This window comes from Pinus tabuliformis, chromosome 9, assembly GCF_031772625.1.
Source record: "Pinus tabuliformis cultivar Carrire ecotype Pingquan chromosome 9, CPIR1, whole genome shotgun sequence".
Lineage (NCBI taxonomy): Eukaryota > Viridiplantae > Streptophyta > Pinopsida > Pinales > Pinaceae > Pinus > Pinus tabuliformis.
In genome coordinates, this window is record NC_142307.1 from 639,316,120 (window position 1) to 639,337,772 (window position 21,653).

Here is a 21,653-nt window from a genome sequence, read left to right on the forward strand (position 1 = left end):
TTGGCAACGCTCTGGGATCCTATATGGGTTATGACAATTCATACCTCCAGACTGGTATGATGGCCTATGCCAGGATTCTTATATATATGGATACTCGGGGAGGACTATATGAATACATCACCATTCAGTGGAGAGATTCAGCGCGAAGGCAGATCATCGACTATGAGGGCATTCCATATCGTTGCCGCAGATGCCACAAAGTGGGGCACCTTTACAAAGACTGCCCACTCCTTCGGAAATCCCATCGGCAAGCACAGGAAGAGGCCACAGAGATTGACAATTCGATCCCTTTGAATCAGCAGCCTGAACAGCCTCCTGCTGCCCCACAATGCACTACAGGGGATGCTGAGACAGCTGAAGGAAATGGTCCCATTCATACAGCACATGATCCTCCGCCCCCGGCACCGCCTTCGTCCACAGAGGCTCAGGAGCACTCACTGAACCCTCCAAAGGACACTGCGGTTACGGGTATGTGTTTATTTTCTTCTCCTATCTCTTTGAATTTGCATGCATCCTGCATATCATCTGTCATCTCACTTGCTGATCCGCCTGATACTCACACCCCTCATCCGCTGACTCATACATCTCTCACCTGCTCGATACCACCTCCCCCTCCCTTGGCTCCCCCATCCCTGATCTCATCGACCTCATCAATAATCAAGCAATCACCCCGGTACGCCCTTCGTCCCCGGAACAAGGATAGGGGACCCGATGTGATCGGCCTTGATCCTATAAATCCTCCTTCACATCTTAAGATAGGCCGTGGTCGTCCATCCCGTATTACTAAAGCCAGGAAGACGGCTGATGAGGAGGTTGCCCTCGGGCGACAGCATACTATTATTGGGGCCCTTAGAGCGAAGGATGGCCCTCCCCCGCCTTCCTTATGAAAATCCTCTCCTTCAATTGTAGAGGGTTTGCTAGTTCCTCTAAAAAACTAGCTCTCAGGAGGCTTACTACCTCGGATCATCTGGACATCATATTCCTACAAGAGACCCTCTGTCCTATGGACATACTTGTTCGCACCCTATCTTCTTGGCTTCCGCATTGGACCTTTCATGCTCTAGACGCTGCAGGCCGTTCTGGGGGCCTTGCCATCGGTGTCTGTAACAAATCCATAGATATCTGTAATTATTGGGGGGGTAAGGGTTACATTGGTATTGACATTCACATTCACACTCTGGATCGGGACCTCCGTCTGATTAATGTCTATGGACCCTGCACTGATCGACTCACATTCTGGAGATCCTTATTTGAGAGGCAGCTGCTGCTGCAAGCAAACAATATTGTTCTGGGAGGAGATCTTAACTTCTCTTTGGGATATAGTGAATCATGGGGGCATATGGCACAAGTGGACTCCCTCTCAGAATCACTTTCCTCTCTATTGGAAGACCACCACTGGGTCGACATCCCGTCAGCCAGACTCCAGTATACCTGGTCCAATAATAGAAGTGGGGATCAGAGTCTGGCTAGGAGATTGGATCGCTTCCTTATTAAAGAACAATTATATAGTGATCTACCCAGGACAAGACAATGGGTTGGAACGGGGGGTCTATCAGATCACAGACCCATCTACCTTGAGATAGATGGCCTCACTCACAAGATCAAAAGTCCTTTTAAATTCAATGCTGCATGGCTTCGAGACCCCGCTTATATTCAACTGGTACAAGAATTTTGGCAAAATAACCCTATTAGGGAGGAGGAAGACTTACCCTCGGGTTTTGTCCGGAAGTTAACAGAGCTCAAGCTGGTCACAAAAAGATGGGCTCATCAGAAGAGGATACAAGACAACCATACTCTCATGGAGGCAGAGAGAAGCATATCTGAATATGAAAACTCTTCTACAGGGAACTTCAACACGCCTGAGGACAAGGAGCAGTATAATCTACTGATAGCCCAGCGCACACGAATCCTGAAGGAAAGAGAAGAAAGTATGAGGTTGAGAAGCAGGGCTATATGGCTCACAGAGGGTGATGATAACACTAAATTCTACCACAAATTTGCCAATGGGCGCAAAGCTATCAACACAATCCGGGACCTTAAAGATGAACGGGGACATACTATCTCAGATCAACATGATTTGGCAAGACTGGCAACTGAACATTTCCGGGGCATTTACAAGGCTCCCAGGAATGCTAATATCCTGGAGATCATGCGCATTGCAGAGCTCTTCCCCAGATTTGTGGATCAGGAAGATTCGGATGAGATTCTCAAGGAGGTGACCATGGAGGAACTTGAGGCAACTCTGAAATGGTTCAAGAAGGACAAAAGTCCCGGGCCAGATGGGTGGACAATCGAATTTTACATCTCCTTTTTTGACATATTGGGTCAGGACTTATTGAGTATAGTGGAGGACAGCAGGAAAAGAGGCAGAATATCATCAGCCATTAAATCTACTTTCATCGCCCTCATACCTAAGACTGATAACCCTGTCACATTTGACGATTTCAGACCCATATCATTATGCAACTGTCTTTATAAGATTATTGCTAAGATAATCGCCAACCGAATCAAGCCCATACTCTCTCAGCATATATCATCAGAACAGTTTGCATTCCTACATCACAGGCAGATACATGAGGCCATTGCTTCGGCCCAAGAGCTCTTGCATACCTTACACATCAAGAAACAGAAGGGTATGATCCTCAAAGTCGACCTTTCTAAGGCTTTCGACCGAGCCAATTGGTTGTACCTTAGGCTTCTGCTCACTCATATCGGCTTCCCTTTCGACTTTATCAAATGGATGATGAGCTGCATTTTGGATGTCTCATACAGTGTGCTCCTCAATGGAGAAGCGACACCTTTCTTCACAGCAGAGAGAGGGCTTCGACAGGGATGCCCCCTATCTCCTTTACTGTTCTTGCTGATCATGGAAGGGCTGAGCAGGATTATCTCATCCACCAAAGCTCGTCGACAGCTCACTGGTATCAAAATTGTGGATGAACTCTTCCTAACACACCTCCTATTTGTGGATGACATACTCATATTCCTCAACGGCAGCATAGGTGACTCCTCCTCCCTTCATAACTCCTTTCGACTCTTCCAACAGGCTACGGGTATGCAAATCAACAATAACAAATCTTCTATCACTACTTTTGGATGCTCGGCACATGAAGTAATCTTTGCCTCACAGCGCTTTCCATTTGCTAGTTTGGAGCTGTCGGATGGTATTAAGTATCTGGGTTTCAGACTGAAGCCAGCGGGTTACAAGATAGCAGATTGGTTATGGCTCATCTCCAAGGTGGAAAAAAGACTACAAGTCTGGTACCACAAATACCTCTCGAGAGCTGGCAGACTTGTCCTCATAAAGGCAGTCATAGAAGCTACTCCGGTGTATTGGATGGCCTTGGCCTGGATACCTAGAGGTATCCTGAATCGACTACAGAATATATGTTGTCGTTTCCTGTGGAAAGGGCACCAGACAGGCCGTATATTTGCATGGGTTAAATGGGAGACTATCACAAAACCTAAGAGATGGGGAGGATGGGGAATCAAGAGATTGGCCATATTCTCCAAAGCGCTGGCAGCTAAGCTAGGTTGGAGCCTACTAACAGCGGACAGTCTCTGGACTAGGGTGGCACATTCTAAATATATAAAGCCACTATCTACTCTTGATTGGCTTTGCACCAGACCTGGGCATAGCACGCAATATTCAAATATTTGGAAAGTTGTCATTGATTCTATTCCCTTACTAAGAGAAGGCATTACATGGCGAATCAAAGAAGGGAATGCTGTTCGGATAGGGGTGGATCCCTGGGTAGGCTGTGGGAATGCACACAGACTTCCGGCGGAGCTGGTGCGCTATCTCAATGACAGAGGCATCATATATATTAAACATATCGGGGACCAAGCTAACACCACTTTTCTACAGCAGGCTTGGATAACAGACAGAGCATTGAACCTGCCACCCCAGTGGATAGATGATTGGAAGGACTTTATCTCTGCGCTCAGTCAGGCCAACATCAGACTCCTGGATGGACCGGATGAAATTATATGGGCACATGCCAAACATGGTGCATACACTCCTAAGCTGGGATATCTTAAACTTATGGAGACATTCATGCCACCTGATATTCACAGTGCATGGAAGACGATCTGGAAGTTAAAGGCAGCTCCAAGGACTAGACTTTTAATGTGGAATATAATATTTGACAAAGTCCCGACAGGTTCCAACCTCATCAAGCGATCTTTCTATGGGCCATATCGTTGTCACCTCTGTTTAAATGCTGAAGAAACTACGGAGCACCTATTCCTCACATGCACCATGACCACACATATTTGGCAAACCATTACCTCTCATATCCCTCATCTGAAACATTGGCACGGGGCATCCCTACAGGAGGCATGGTCTACCTGGTGCTCTGATCATACAGGCAAAGCCAAAAACCTCCCTTTGCTGATCTGCTGGGCTATATGGATAGCCCGCAATTTATCCATTTTTCAATTGAAGAGAACTCACTGGCCTTCGGTCATCCTTTCCACTGTAGCTGATTACAATCTAATACCTGATGAAGTCACCGCACCTACTCCTAGAACTCTCACCCCGATTCCCATTGATCACTCAAAACCTTGGGCTTTTTTTGATGGATCGGCCCAATCTGATGGCTGTGGGGGGGGCGCTACACTTCATTTAAATGACAGGCATAGTTTTAAGATTCAAATATACCTTGGCAGAGGCACTAATAATTATTCTGAGCTCATTACAGCTAAACATATTATACATTTTGCTATTCTTAAACGATGCCGACACTTACAGCTATTTGGTGATTCAAAAGTTGTTTGCAATTGGCTTAACAGTGCATCTCATTGCCATGCATTTGCTTTAAGACATATTTTGGAGGAAGCCAAGAGACTGACTATGTCCTTTGAATCTTTTATCTGTCATCATATATACAGGGAACAGAACACCATTGCAGATCAACTCTCCAAAGAGGCTGCGCACAGAATAGGAGAGGACTGGTGGATACAGGAGGACACTGACGGCACTTATTACCAGTACTATCATCGCCCTTTTGAAGAACATCATGAATGATGGGCTATATAGCCCATAAATATGCTGATAGTTTTTTGTTATTTTCAGTTTTGTAGATACAGACCTTACTGTACATCCTTTGATTATATATAGTATATATTGCTCTCTGCGAAGAGCATGTCATCAAATTTTGTTTCTTTTTTGACTGTTATATCATGCTCCCTGCGTGGAGATATAATCAGCAACAGTGAACTCGACAGGCACACCGCCTGCATTTGAATATGCCACGGCATCTGCAAAATGTAATTTTCTTAAACACTAATGGAAATTACGACTTTTTCCCAGGGGAAAAAAAGGTCACCTTTAAATTAGAATGTAACTTTACCACTTGTAAAGTCACTTTAAGGGAAAAGTACAAATAAATTTGGACACTTTACCCTACGCCAAAGATCAAAGCCTTAGGGAACCACTTGTCCTCTGGTACCCAAATTTTAACAATTCTTCTCTAACCCCAGTACATAGAATACCTCATTCACCTCCATAATGCTACTTGAGTCCATATAGAACTCAATACTCCCAGTGCCCTTCACTACATACTTGGCTTTGTCACCAAGCTCCACATTTACATCTTTGGGCCCCCTAGTCATACTGGCGAAGAGTTTTGGAGATCCCATCATATGACAAGATGCTCTATTGGTCACAAACCAAACACCTCTCATGATGGTTCCAGAAACTTGAGTGAAGCTATTCACAAACCTCTCCACCATCTTCTACATCTGCACACTAGTTGTTATAGCAGTCTTACCCTTGCACTTCTTTCTTTAGGACACTGACTAGAAAAATGCCCAAATTTATGACAAGCAAATCATTTAACTTTGCTCATGTTCTTTTCCTTCTTGTTCTGTGAAGATGCTCCTCCACCTTGGTTCTGCTTGGCTTTTTCTTTGCCTTCTTCCCTTGTGCAGCAAGAGCAACCTGATTTTTCTCCTCACTGCCCTTTTATTCTCCTTTGATCAAGGAACTTTCCTAGATTTCCTTCCAAGTAGAGTCATTCCACAACTAGCACCAATCAGGAAGCTACTAACGAGCAAGAATCCCATCCACAAAAGTGGGCCATTGCGTCACGCACCCCTTCAGAGCAACTTTCACTAGATCTAAATCTTGCGCACCCCTTTAGAGCAACTTTCACTAGCTCTAAATCTTGTGCACCACTTCAAAGCAACATTCACTAGCTCTAAATCTTGCACACCCCTTCAAATCAACTTTCACTAGCTCTAAATCTTGCACAGTTTCCCCAATAGTTGCAAGCTCATCACAAGCCTAAGGGACTCTCGTGAGATAAGATCTCATTGTCTCAAATCTGTTCATTTTAATATTTTTCAACTTCTCTTTCAGCACCATTTTCATTTTCTCGTTTGTACTCTGATAAAGATCGGTCAAAACTAACCACATGTCTTCCAATGTCCTTACCTAATATGCGAGGGATTATATCATCCCTCGCACCATCTAGAATTATGTAACTTGTTTTTGTATCATTCGCCCTATGCTCGGCTACAAGATTTGGATTTGAAGGAACCGGCACGTCTCTGCTCACTAAATTCCCGAGACCACTCGACTTCAAAATGCAGGCAATTCGCTCCTTCCAGGGGTTGGCATTTGATACCCCATCCATCTTGTCTTTGTATCTCAAACTGAACAATGATGTCGTCTCCACAAATTGACTGCGGCCACAAAACCTAGTTGCAAAATTTAATGAAAGAATTTTGTTGCTGCAAAAAGCAAAACTCATTGTTACAAACCCTTGTGATCTCAGATCTCTCTTTCATAGTCATCTAGATAGCTCTGATACCATGTCAAATTTCTAATACCAACGAAATTTATTTTCTCACAGCAAATTAATTTATCCCCAACAGTTTATTTATTAACCCAAATAAACATTGATTTGCCGAAAAATAAAATCATTGGTATTTTAATCTTTTAGAATTAAAAATACTCTATGGAAATAAGCCATAGAGATCAATCACCAATTGCAAAATTAATTAACCCACAACAATTCTCCGTCCTTCCATTATCTGGAAAATCTGGGTTTTTTGACCCACAGAGATACAAGGATTTGGAGAATGGCTTACAATGAAATTCTTTTGTGAGGTTAAAATGCCTTCTCCAAAGGCATGGTGAGTTACAATAAGCAAGTTACAACTTAGCAACTTCTTTTTAAGAGGAATCCAAAGAGTAGAGGAATCAAATAGAACTAGAAAAAGGTTACAAGACAATATTGGATAATTCCAAGACATAAATTCCTCCAATGAAAACGTAAGTGAATCCTCTTTAAGAGGGACTACAAATCTATCCCGAAGGAGCTGGAATCTCTCCCCTTCAAGACTGCCCAAAGGGACACCTGAAGTATTCCCAAGAATTTCAAAAAATAACAGTCCTTAAGTGAGGCAAGTTTGCCCATAGGATGCAACAAAAATCAGTCTTCACAATGGATAAAATCTGCATGAGGATGGAATGGAAGTCAACTTTAACTTTAAGGAACAGTTTGGATCTGCTCCAAAAGTACTTTTTGAAGACTGTTAATGAGTCCCCTGATGCGTTTTGTGACTTCCTCAAAAAAGGCTTAAAGTCTGCCAAAAAGGAAGCCTTGAAGTTCTGTCTCTTACCCTCAACAAAACTAGATTGTTGAGAGGTTAATGGCAGCCTCAAATTTTCTACCAAGAGAACAAATACAAATTTGTTTGTCAAGGGGTTTAGATGAACTTGCGCATGAAAGAATAAGAATATAACATGACTTAAGAGCACCTACTCAAAAACAAATCAAACTTAAGGAAGTTAGAAACTATTTTGAATCTTAATCAAAGGGAACAAGTTTGCTTGTTCCTCTTAGATCAAAAATGGCCACTATTAACACATTGACTTAATCTCGACCCTATTTGCTTTGATATTCAATAATAAATTCAAGAAGTGACCAAGAGATAATCTTAATATTTATGGGATGGAGAGAAGCATATCTTGAGAGGCCCAAAAGCCTTCTTTTGGATGATCCTTTTGGAGAACTTAGGAAGCCTTTGTCAACGTTGGATTGGGGTCCCTTAGCCTTCCCAAAGGTGGATGGTTCAGTCAAGAACATCACCACCTTCAAGTGTGCAAGGCAACCTGTAACACTTTCAACACAAGAAACTTGCAAGACAAAAGATTAGTGAGCCTTAGAGACTTTGCTCATATAATGGAAAGGATTAGCTTTGTTCAACCAAGAACATATAAGCCTAAGCCAACCCTAGGATATGAATGAGTGTCCAAGAGGATATCCAAATAGTTGGATTCCTCTCCCCTAAACAATAGTGCCCCTATGGGCTAGGCTACCAAAACAATTAATTTTACAAGTAAACAAATATATTATGAACACCAAAGCATATAAATCATTGAAACAACACAATTGTTACCTCACACAGCTAAGCACGAACCCACAAGCCAAGAGATTAGACCTCCAAAGTCTCGATCAGTGAAGCACCATCCGTATAAGACCCACGAGTACCCGCGGGTCTTGGCGGATTCTATAGTGAGCCAGGTCACTCACATAGAACTCGCGCTTAAGACCCGAACTCGGTGGGTATTTTATTAAACCCGGCTACCCATATAAGACCCGCGGGTTTGCCATAAGACCCGCATCGGACCCTTATAAGACCCATCGACCCTCAAAAGGCAATTTTTTTTTCTTTTCTTTTTTGGAAATGAGGTGGAGGGAAAGGGAAATTGGAGGGAATAAAATGCTTTATAAGCACCTCTCTCCCTTCCATTTGTCATTCACTTGTCATTTGAGTGTTTGGCTAATTTCTATGAGTGTTGAGTGACTCCATTGCACAGTGAAGGAGCTCTTGGAGGAGGCTAAAGGAGGCTTCATCAGATCAGACCCAGCTTCAAGTAGGCTTCATGAACCTTGTTTGAATGTTTTCCATGTAAATTATTTTAATTTTTTTGTATTCAATTTAGTTTTTTTTGCCACAACAGGGCCGCTACAAGGCCTGCGGCTGAGGAGGCAGTCCTCCTCAGTGCGCGGGCCCTGTGGCTGAGTTTCTTAGACACACAGCAGCCTTGTGTGGTTGAGAAACTCAGCCACAAGCCCAAAAAACTTTACAAACTAACAAAAAAAAATAAAACCAAAAAAATACCAATTAAATTTTAAAATTTATTTTTTTCTTCCAGATTTTATCACCATGCCACCAAAGGGTTGTAGAAAGTCTCGCGATCTGTCATGGGCACATGGTCAACGAATCATTGCATGTAATGACCACCATGTTAAGTGCAATTATTGCAATGTCACAATGCATGCAGGCATAAACAGGCTAAAATACCACCTAGCTAGAATTCCTGCGAATGGTGTTGGATGTTGTCAAAATTGCCCTGATGAAGTCACTGTTGAAATGGCAGCTACTTTGGAAACCATTAAAGACGAAAGTTCTAAGAGGGCAAAAAGGAAGGATGAGATTGTTGGGATAGGTAGATCTTCATCTCAGAGTGAAACACAGATTCAAAGTCCATGTATTGGTAACTCCTCTTCAAGTGTTGTGGCAAACAAGAGTATAACCTCTTCCTTCTTCCTCGTACAACTCCAAGATCTCAAACAATATTGGATAGTTTTAATGAAAAGAAGAGGAAGGAGGCAGATATGGCAGTGAGGAGGTTTTGGTACCATAACAGTGTTTCATTCAACTATGCAAAGTCTTATTTTTATCAACCCATGGTGAATGCCATTGCAAGTGTTGGCCCTGGATACAAAGCCCCATCTTATAATGAACTTAGGGGGAAAGAGCTAGATGAGGAGCTTCAATGTGTCAAGAAAAAATTGGATAGCACTAAAAGCTCATGGAAATTTACAGGCTGTACAATAATCAACTATGTCTAATGGGTGGACAGATCAAAAGGGTAGACCATAATAAATTTTGTTGTAGCTTGCCCTAAAGGAGCCATGTTCCTAAAATCCATTGATGCATCTGCAAATGTAAAAGATGCAGATTTGATTTTTACATTGTTGGCTGATGTGGTGGAGTAAGTTGGGGTTGCAAATGTTGTCAAAGTAATCACGGACAATGCAGCAAATTATGTGGCAAGTGGAAGGTTGCTTTGTGTCAAATATCCCACCATTTTTTGGACTCCATGCATTGCCCATTGCATAGACTTGATACTAGAGGACATTGGGAAGTTGGAGTGGGTGCAAAATCTTGTGCAAGAATTAAAGAAAATTACCAAGTATATTTATAATCATGCTTAGGTGTTGAACCTTATTAGGAAATTCACACAAGGTGATCTTAGTCGCCCAACTGTCACATGGTTTGCTACAAACTTGCTTTCCCTCCAAAGCCTTTTGTATGAGTATCGAGCTTTGAGAAGAATGTTTTGTAACCAGCAATGGGTATTTTGGAAAGATAGCACAAAACCAGAAGCATTGTCTATGAAAGCATATGTCTTTGGTGATAGTTTATGGGACAAAGTCACTGAGATTGTCAGCTTCACTGAGCCCCTTGTGAAAGTCTTGAGATTGATGGATGGAGAGAAACCTGCAATGGGATATATTTATGAGGGCATGGATAGGGCCAAAGAGGCCATCAAGACTTTCTATAAGGGAAATGAATCTAAATATCTCCCTATATGGAAAATTATTGATTCCAGGTGGGACAGACAACTACATTCACCATTGCATGCAGCAGGAGCATATCTCAATCCGAGCTTATTCTATAATGAGGGGTCTAGCATTCAAAGAGATCCCGAGGTGATGAGAGGTGTCATGATATAAGGTAAATGAATCTAAATCAGTGTTGTGAAAATCGTGATATTATCACGATTTTATCGTTTTATCGCGAGTTTTTCAGCAGAACGAAAATATCGCGAGTTTTATTCAAAATTATCGCCGGTATTTTTTTTTGCCCGATTTTTTTGAAATTATCGCGAGTTTTTCAAATTATCGTGATTTTTTCCAAAAAATCGAGATTAAATCGGAAATTATCGCGGGCAATCGGAGCAGCGAGGTTTTATAAGGGATGATAAATGTTTGAAATGCAATTTTTTTTTAGAAACAAATAATTTTTGAGTGAGGCAGCTTAATGATCAAGTCTAGGCCCTAGTATTGATATGCTATTCATGGTAATGTTAAATTCTTAAAGTAAAAGTGACATTCTCCTTAATCTTCATTTTCATCCTTTTACTTAAATTTTTAACATTACCATGAAATGACTCAGGATGTTTGAGAGTGGTTCCGGCCTCATTGGATTTCATATGGAAAAAGCAGAAATTTAGATTTCATTCAAAATCCAACAGACTTATCATTTTTTCAGGATTTCACGATTGGGAGATTGTAATGTTTCCAGGTGACACCACCTGCCCGGGCTACCCCTGCCACCAGTAGAGGACATGGTCTATCTCCTATAGCTCCTACTTCTAGTTCTTCAGCTTCTAGAGCATAGCAGACTCCACTGCCAACTCCACTAGCACCAGCATCTACATCTAGAGGGAAAGGGAAAGTTGTGGCATTTTCTCACAAGAGGGGCAGAGGAAATCAATAGGATTAGACTTTAGTTATTTTCTTCATTTTATTGTATCTGACATTATGACATGATGAGATACATTATTATACTTTTTGTTGATATTTTGAGGCTGAGTTGGGACTCAGGAGTCAGGACTTACTATTCAGGACATGATTCAATGTTATGTGTGATTTTAGCACTAGAAATGATATTAAACATCTTATATATTAGTTCTTTCATCATATTTACATGTCAATGTATTTATTTTATGTTGTAGATGGTTTAGATATTAAAAAAAACGAAAAAAAAAAATGAAAAAAAATGAATATTTTTGTACCAAACGATTATTTCCCGATAATTACGATTTTTTCCTCGCGCCGATATTATCCCAATAATGATTAATGCAACATTGATCTAAATATCTCCCTATATGGAAAATTATTGATTCCAGGTGGGACAAACAACTACATTCACCATTGCATACAGCAGGAGCATATCTCAATCTGAGCTTATTCTATAATGAGGGATCTAGCATTCGAAGTGATCCCGAGGTGATGAGAGGTGTCATGATATAAGGGAAACGAATCTAAATATCTCCCTATATGGAAAATTATTGATTACAGGTGGGACAGACAACTACATTCACCATTGCATGCAACAAGAGCATATCTCAATCCGAGCTTATTCTATAATGAGGGTCTAGCATTCAAAGTGATCCCAAGGTGATGAGAGGTGTCATGATATGCATTGAGAAGATGTTCCTGGATCAAGATATTCAAGACAAAATCAACATACAACGAGATATGCACAAGGGAGCATCTGGCATGTTTGGATTCAGCTCAAGTTAACGTCTCAAGGACAAGGAAATGCCTTGTAAGTGCAAATTGTTAGAACTTAGCTTGTAATTTTGCTAGTTCTCTTTTATATGTTTGGCATTGCAAACTAATAATCTTTGTTGCTATTTTTTTACAGCTCACTAGTGGATAGATTGTGGCACTGAGGCACCACAATTACAAGAATTCGCCATCAGAGTTCTGAGTCAACCTTGCAGTGTTTCTTCTTGTGAGCGTCATTGTTTGAGCACATGCACAGCAAAAAGAGAAACAAGTTGGAGCATGAGAGGTTGGAGAAGTTGGTTTTCATCTACTACAACCTTCGAATGTTCATAAAACAAGTGCAACCAAAGGATACAGATCCAATTTTACTATACATTGTTGATTTAGAGTCTGATTGGGTTGTGGAGGAGGAGTCCCCTGATTTGAGTTGGCTTGATGAAGAGACGTAGGATCTCTCTAGTTTACCATCTCAAATGGAGACTCCAAATACACCTGCCTCACAATTGCTTCAGCCTTCTGATGTTAGCACTAGCTCTACGAGCACTTATTGTAGGCATAGTCTTCCATGAGTGATGAGACTCAAGATTGTTATGAGACGATCATCTATCATTTATGACATATGTATTTGAATTTTGAACTCGCTAACATTTTTTATTTTAATTATGGAATCATGAGTCCTTTTCTTATTCAGTGTGTAAATGTTTTGCTTACAAAAATCGAATATGTTATGTTGTACTTTTATAGATATGGGATGATGTTCTGAATTATTGCATATATTGTGGTTTTTATAACTTATAAGGATTGGAATTGTCATTAGTTTCTTTTTTGTGCTTAAAATTTACTATATTTTAACCTTTTTTTTGTATTTTGACGAGTCTTATATGGGTCGTTCTCGAGTCTTACACGAGTTGACGAGTCATTAGTGTGACGAGTCTTATATGAGTACGAGTCATGCAACATTGGTAAAAATTAAGGAAATATTGATTCACCCCCTCAATATTTCCAACACTTTGTCCGTAGCTGCAAATCCTTTCCAACACTTCAAACGGGCCTTAAACTTGTCCAACAAATCTCCAAACCACTTGGTCGCCTCCTCTTGGCTACGGCTCCTTCTAGGGTTATTCTTTCTCACACAAGTGTGTGTCCTTTCACATCTTGTGACTAGCCTATCCTTTAGCTACTTATAGTTGACCATATGTCACTTAGGGAACCCCTTGGTCAATTACAATGTTACCAACTCAACCTTAATCATAAATTAGAATATAGAATTGCTTTCCTTAGGTTCTAAACCCGCTCCTTTGGGTCAAAACCCCAAACCTAGGGAGCATTGCCTACAAACTCATCCTTTTGTGGGTGTTCTCCTCACAAGCATAGCACCAAGGGCTTGTGGGAGTATCACCCAAGCTACCCAATTTCAATAAGGAAGCTATTGCAAAATCCTTTAACAATGTGAAAAGTGAATACATGCAAATATGGAGGTAATAGAAGAAAGATGGAAGATGTTGCATAGCCCTTTGCATGCAATAGCTTGTTATTTGGACCCTAGATTGTTTGGGATTAAAAAAAATAATGATTTAGAAGTCACAAGTGGCCTTTATGTGGCTATTGAGTGGTTGACTCCAGATATAGAAGAGACCAAGAAGCTTAGAGAGCAAATTCAAGCTTACAACCCAAAAGAGGGGATATTTGGAAGCACTTCTACCACAAAGGATAGGCACAACACTCCTCCAAAGAAATGGTGGGAGTGTTATAGATCACAATCACCTGAATTGCAACGTTTTTCAATTCATGTTTTGAACCAACGATCAAGTGCCTCTGCTTGTAAAAGGAAATGGAGTGGATTTAAAGGTTTATAATCAAAGAAAAGAAACAAATTACTATCTACCAAGTTGGAAGACCATGTTTATGTCCGCAGTAATTTACAATTGGTTTTGAGTACTATGGCCAAGGATACATCTAGCTCCTCTCAACCATGGTTTGAAGCTATTCAGAGTGCAAAAGAAGATGATCTTGGTAGTGATGGTGACTCACTAGATGAGACTAATGATGATAGAGTTCCACTTATTGATGAGTTTGATGATCAAAATTCTAGTGCCTTTACTAGTCGAACCCAATGTGCTCTTCATGACTTAGAACTTTATGAAATTACAACTAAGCCATAAGAATAGAAATTTTGACTATGTTTTAAATTTTGAAAAACAATTTCAGTATTATAAATATTTGACATTATAATTAGCTGACATTATGGAATTTCTTTAAATTTTCAAATTTGATGAATGTGTTCTACTTCATTTTGCAATTTGTAGACTTGTAGTAGTATTTGTACTATATTGACATATGTTCAAAATTGGATCATGTTTTAGATTTTGGAAATTTACTTTAAGGTTGACAAGTATTTGACATTTTGAACATATAGATCCTTTTAAATTTTGAATTTGATGAATATGTTCTACATCTTCATGCTCATCTCTTATTTCTTTATGCGTATCAATGCTCATTTCTTATTCTTTTATGTTCTTCAATCATATATACACACACACACACCGCTGAATCTAAAGCCGAACCCCATCCAAACCTGATCGGAAAATTCGAGCTTAATAGTTGCCGAACCCAAACTGTGTGACTTAGATAACACCTAAGATACTTTTGGGATCTATTTGCAAAATGGATCCCACTCAAAAAGTTCAAAATAAAAATGGGTATAGTAAAATAAAAAGATAAAACAAAATTTAGAGCTCCCTCTAAGCTCTAAAATAACTTTGGAAGATTCTTCTGGAAGGCTATCACATTGAGTTAACTACTGTTAACCTTTCAACGCAATTTTTTGTTTTAACACCTGTCTAAACAATTTTTAATTAATCTACGATTTTGTGTGCATGTATCTATTTGAACACCTTAATTTTTCGAATTAAGGTGCGCATGTCAACCAATATTGCACGACTCGTACTCGTATAAGACTCGGCGAGGTATCGAGTCGTCTACTCGTATAAGACTCGGGAATGACCCTTATAAGACTCGTCAATATTAACAAAACAAAACAAACAAACAAAAACCTTCAAATGTGGTAAATTTTAAGCACAAAGAAGAAACTAATGACAATTCCAATCCTTATAAGTTATAAAAACCACAATATATGCAATAATTCATAACATCATCTCATATCTATAAAAGATCAATATAACATATTCAATTTTTGTAAGCAAAACATTTAGACACTGAATAAGAAAAGGACTCGTGATTCCATAATTAAAATAAAAAATGTCAGCAAGTTCAAAATTCAAATACACGTCATAAATGATGATCGTCTCATAACAATCTTGAGTCTCATCACTCATGGACGACTATGCCTACAATAAGTCCTCGTAGAGCTAGTGCTAACATCAGAAGGTTGAAGCAATTGTGAGGCAGGTGTATTTGGAGTCTCCATTTGAGATGTTAACTAGAGAGATATCCTCCGTCTCTTCATCAAGCCAACTCAAATCAGGGGACTCCTCCTCCACAACCCAATCAGACTCTAAATCAACAATGTCCAATATAAAATTGGATCTGTATCCTTTGGTTGCACTTGTTTTATGAGCATTCGAATGTTGTAGTAGATGAAAACCAACTTCTCCAACCTCTCATGCTCCAACCTGTTTCTCTTTTTGTTGTGGATGTGCTCAAACACTGACCAATTGCACTCACAAGAAGAAACACTGCAGGGTTGACTCAGAACTCTGATGGCAAAATCTTGTAATTGTGGTGCCTCAGTGCCACAATCTATCCACCAGTGAGCTGTAAAAAAAAATAACAACAAAGATTATTAGTTTGCAATGCCAAACATATAAAAGAGAACTAGCAAAATTACAAGCTAAGTTCTAACAATTTGCACTTACAAGGCATTTTCTTGTCCTTGAGACGTTAGCTTGAGCTAAATCCAAACATACCAGATGCTCCCTTATACATATCTCGTTGTATGTTGATTTTGTCTTGAATATCTTGATCCGGGAACATCTTCTCAATGCATATCATGACACCTTTCATCACCTCGGGATCTCTTTGAATGCTAGACCCCTCGTTATAGAATAAGCTCGGATTGAGATATGCTCCTGCTGCATGCAATGGTGAATGTATTTGTCTATCCCACCTGGAATCAATAATTTTCCATATAGGGAGATATTTAGATTCATTTCCCTTATAGAAAGTCTTGATGGCCTCTTTGGCCCTGTCCATGCCCTCATAAATATATCCCATTGCAAGTTTATCTCCATCCATCAATCTCAAGACATTTACAAGGGGCTCAGTGACGCTCACAATCTTAGAGACTTTGTCCCACAAACTATCACCAAAGACATGCTTTCACAGACAATGCTTTTGGTTTTGTGCTCCCTTTCCAAAATACACATTGTTGGTTACAAAACATTCTTCTCAAAGCTCAATACTCATACAAAAGGCTTTGGAGGGAAAGCAACTTTGTAGCAAACCGTGTGACAATTGAGTAACTAAGTTCACCTTGTGTGAATTCCCTAATAAGGTTCAACACCCAAGCATGATTATAAATATACTTGGTAATTTGCTTGCATTCTTGCACAACATTTTGCACCCACTCCAAGTTCCCAATGTCCTTTAGCATCAAGTCTATGCAATGGGCAACGCATGGAGTCCAAAAACTAGTGGGATATTTGACACAAAGTAACCTTCCAGCTGCCACATAATTTGATGCGTTGTCCATGATTACTTGGACAACATTTGCAAGACCAACTTCCTCCACCACATCAGCGACCAATGAAAAAATAAAATGTGCATCTTTTACAATTGCAGATGCATCAATAGATTTTAGGAACATGGTTCCTTTAGGGCAAGCTACAACAAAATTTATTATTGTTCTACCACTCTAATTTGTCCACCCATCAAACATAAGTGTACAACCTGTAAATTTCCATGAGCTTTTAATGCTCTCCAATTGTTCCTTGACACGGTCAAGCTCCTCATCTAGCTCTTTCCCCCTAAGTGCATTATAAGTTGGGGCTTTGTATCCAGAGCCAGCACATGCAATGGCATCCACCATGGGTTGATAAAAATAATACTTTGCACAGTTGAATGAAAGATTGTGATGGTACCAAGGTCCAAAACCTCCTCACTACCATATTTGCCTCCTTCCTCTTCTTATCATTGAAACTGTCCAAGGTTGGTTGAGATCCTGGAGTTGTACGAGGACTGAAGAAAGAAGAGGTTATAATCTTGTTTGCCATAATAGTTGAAGAGGAGTTACCAATACCTAGACTTTGAAACTGTGCCTCACTCTGAGATGAAGATCTACCTATCCCAACAATCTCATCCTTCCTTCTTTCCCTCTTAGAACTTACTTCCTTAATGGATTCCAAAGCAGCTACCATTCCAGTAGTGACTTCATCAAGGCAAATTTGACAACATCCCACACCATGCCCAAGAATTCTGGCTAGGTGGTATTTCAGTCTATTTATGCCTGTATACATTGTGGCATTGCAATAATTGCACTTGATAGTGGTCCTTACCAGGAATGATTTGTTGACCATGTGCCCATGCCGAATCGTGAGACTGCCTGAAACCTTCTGGTGGCATGGTAACAAAATCTGGAAGAAAAAAAAATAATTATTTTTTGGTTTTGAATTTTTTTTTTGATTTGCAAATTTTTTTGGTTGTGTGGTTGAGTTTCTTAGAGCCATACAATGGCCCTGTGTGGGTGAGAAACTCAGCCACATAGTCTGATCAGATGAAGCCTACCTGAAGCTTAGTCTGATCAGATGAAGCCTCCTTTAGCCTCCCCCAACGGCTCCTTCGCGCTCCTTTAGCGTCACTCTCAAGTTTCAACACTCACACAAATTAGCCAAACACTCAAATGACAAGTGAATGAGAAATAGAAGGGAGAGAGGTGCTTGTAAAGTTTTCTTTCCCCTCCAATTTCCTGTTTCCTCCACCTCATTTCCAAAAAAATAAAAAATAAAAAAGGAATTTTTGGACAGTTTGGGGGTTTTGCTGCCTGAAGGGTCTTATAGGGGTCTGATGGGAGTCTTATAGGCTACCCACACGTCTAATGAGAGTAAACGGGTCTTGTACAAAACCCGCTGAGTAAGGGTAAAGAACGCGGGTTTAATGACGGTCACTTCTCCTCCCTTATGACCCGTTCTTACCCACGAGTTCGATAAGGATGGTGCTTCACTGGTATCAACCCACACTCATACCTTGTCCTACACCCACACTTGTGTTATTTACATTCCAATGTATGTCTTTGATTGTGGACACTCTAAAAACTTTAAACAACATGGGCGGCAAATAGAATTGATCATCTAACTAAACCGGTAGGATCACTCTCATTATAGGAAACCTATAAACAAGAAAATTCTACCAGCTTTCTATTGAGCTTAATGAACTCCATTCCAATATTAGAAGAAAGAGATACAACCGACAGAAATTAAATGACTGAAACTTAACTTGTAATAAAAAAAACAAATGTGAAGCAGCACAATGCATAAAATTGTTTATTTTTCTCACAACCACATATATGCCTATTACTCTAGCTGAAAGAGGAAAAGGTAAAAGATGTGCACACCATCTGGAAAAGATTTTGATGGTTTTGTGCACTTCTATGTCTATGGTATAGTTTCTACAATTATGAACCTATAAGTGATATTTTCTTAAGATACCAATATTATATGTCTATTACACATTATCAAGGTGCCAATGTGATTGAAAACTTTGTCTTTGATAATGGACACTTCAAAAACTTTAAACAACATGGGCAGCAAATAGAATTGATCATCTAACTAAACCGGTCGGATCATACTCATTATAGGAAACCTATAAACAAGAAAATTCTACCAGCTTTCTATTGAGCTTAATGAACTCCATTCCAATATTAGAAGAAAGAGATACAACAGACAGAAATTAAATGACTGAAACTTAACTTGTAATAAAAAAACAAATGTGAAGCAGCACAATGCATAAAATTGTTTATTTTTCTCACAACCAGATATATGCCTATTACTCTAGCTGAAAGAGGAAAAGGTAAAAGATATGCACACCATCTGGAAAAGATTTTGATGGTTTTGTGCACTTCTATGTCTATGGTATAGTTTCTACAATTATGAACCTATAAGTGATATTTTCTTATGATACCAATATTATAAAACATGACATTGGGAATAAAATGATTCAATTAAATCATCATGAAGGCCAAACCTTTATTTATAATCGATTTAAACATCAAATGATGGTTGAAAATTATTAGTATCAAGGACATTTCTAATACTCACAATTTGTTGAAGGGGCAATCCTCGTTTAGCATCATCATAGGCAGCAAATCGCAACTCTTCATGGCTTATGTCCCCACTAATATCACAAGGGAGGCTGGACAAGCATGATTCCAAATTATCTTATTAGTTTGGATCATTGTCATTACTAACCAATAGACTAACAACAAAATAAAGGCAACAGATGGAAGATTCGAGCTACATATAAATTCCTCAACTATCACACATTATCCAACTTCCACGAAGATCAACTCTATTCTAAGTACTATTAATTCAGCCAAACGCAAGTTTATCCTTTGTAAAACTGAGAAGCAATTGCAAGAATGTATGTCTTACTATTTCCAATGACCATAGCATGTAAGTTTCCAAAGAGGTTGCTCATTTTTAAAATCTTCAATAATCTGTTGTTTGCATAGATTTGGATCATCACACCTACTCCAGATGCAACCAAATGCTAGTTAATTACAATATAGTCAACTTACATTACAACATGTAAGAAGTGATATATATCAAACACAACCTAGAGAATACTGTAAATGACTGCCCTTCTTAAAACTGGACAATGTACATACACATGATTTGCCACCTTGGGTTGAGAATCATTCTGTCGAGATCCCAATGAACCAGCCCCGGATAATGCTAGAAAACGATTCCCTCCTTCCTTGTTATCAGATACCTAAATCTCAATCACATATATCAGAGACTAGTACTGTAACAAAAAGTTCAACAACTAATCTAGCCATTGTATTATACATGCAGAACAAAATTTAGAAAGACAAAACAGAAATGTTTTATTGCGGAACCATTTTGCCATCTTTTACTCTGCCTTCCCAATTACACAGAATGTTTTTTATTGGATAAATTAACTTCTAAAAGTCATAGGGAGGCTGTCAGATGCAAATGATTAGCTACAGCCATAAAAAAAGTCCCATCAGTCCAGAATAAATCATAGAATTTTAAGGATCTCTCAAGTTCATAATAAAGCCCGATTAATTTAATCTACACTTCATTCAATTTTATATACATGGTGGTTAAAACCCCACTAGCACAATTGATTTTGAAGGCCCCATTCTGCATGGCAACCCAGGTTCAAAACTCCACAGTAGCCAGGAGGAGACACCTAAAATCCAGCCATGTTAACAGTTGGTATGGCCCAGGCCAAATGCAATCCCCAGGTGATTTTGACAGCTTAGATGCCCTTGGGTTGTGGTTTCTTAGACCACAAGCTAGTCCTGCAAGTCACAGATACACTAGCAAACAAGAACAAAAAATTTGATATACATGGTGACAGAAACGAAATGAAATTTATCAGGTCTTCAAAAGACCAAAACAAGTGAAAAGGACTTGAGAATACAGCAAGCAATTAAAGCATTTCATGTTGCTATTTCATAATAAAGCAACAGTATTATTATTGCCATCTTTGATCAAGCATCATTTCTTGTCAAAATTCAAATTTGAATTTGGACCAGGTATTTTTTACGCTTTTAATTTCATAACCTTATCTTTTATTCTGCCTTCCCAAATACACACATTTTACCTTGGAGAAATAAACTCCTAAAAGTCCGAGGGAAGTTGTCAGATGAAATTAGCGATTAGCCTACAGGCATACAATATATCCTATCAGTCTGAAATACATCATGGAACTTTAAGTATCTTTCACGTCCATAATAAGACCTGATAAATTTAGTCTACACTTCATTCAAATCAATATACATGGTACCAAATGGAATTATACGAAATTAAATTGGTGTTCACAAAAGAGCAAGTCAAAGGGGCTAGAGAATACAGCAAGAATTTGTAGCATTTCATACCGCTATTTAATATCGCTACAATATTATCATTGGTATCTTTGATCAAGCATCATTTCTATCATCTGCAATCTTGCCAACAGAAAGTAAATATTCCTTTGGAGTCAGGACAAATTACATCAACAAATATTTTTGACATTTTTAACTTCATAACCTTATATTCTTATTGATGTAAGAAATGTGAATTTGAGCCAATACATAATATAAATATATTGCATATTTTTCATGTGTTGTGAATCACAGTCTCCGACATG

General features: G+C 39.3%; 1 protein-coding gene across 3 annotated transcripts in view; it reads right to left on the minus strand.

Annotated features, from left to right (window-relative positions):
• The window catches only part of LOC149150249 (Zinc finger C-x8-C-x5-C-x3-H type family protein), a 375,155-nt gene that overhangs the window by 295,783 nt on the left and 57,719 nt on the right, over positions 1 to 21,653 (minus strand). For all 3 annotated transcript variants that reach the window (XM_089441275.1, XM_089441274.1, XM_089441276.1), the window contains 3 exons: positions 20,164 to 20,267; positions 19,928 to 20,023; positions 19,595 to 19,688 (listed from right to left, as the gene is read on the minus strand). In XM_089441275.1, the coding sequence (XP_089297401.1) occupies positions 19,595 to 19,688; positions 19,928 to 20,023; positions 20,164 to 20,267 (294 nt within the window). The remainder of the gene's footprint in view (positions 1 to 19,594; positions 19,689 to 19,927; positions 20,024 to 20,163; positions 20,268 to 21,653) is intronic.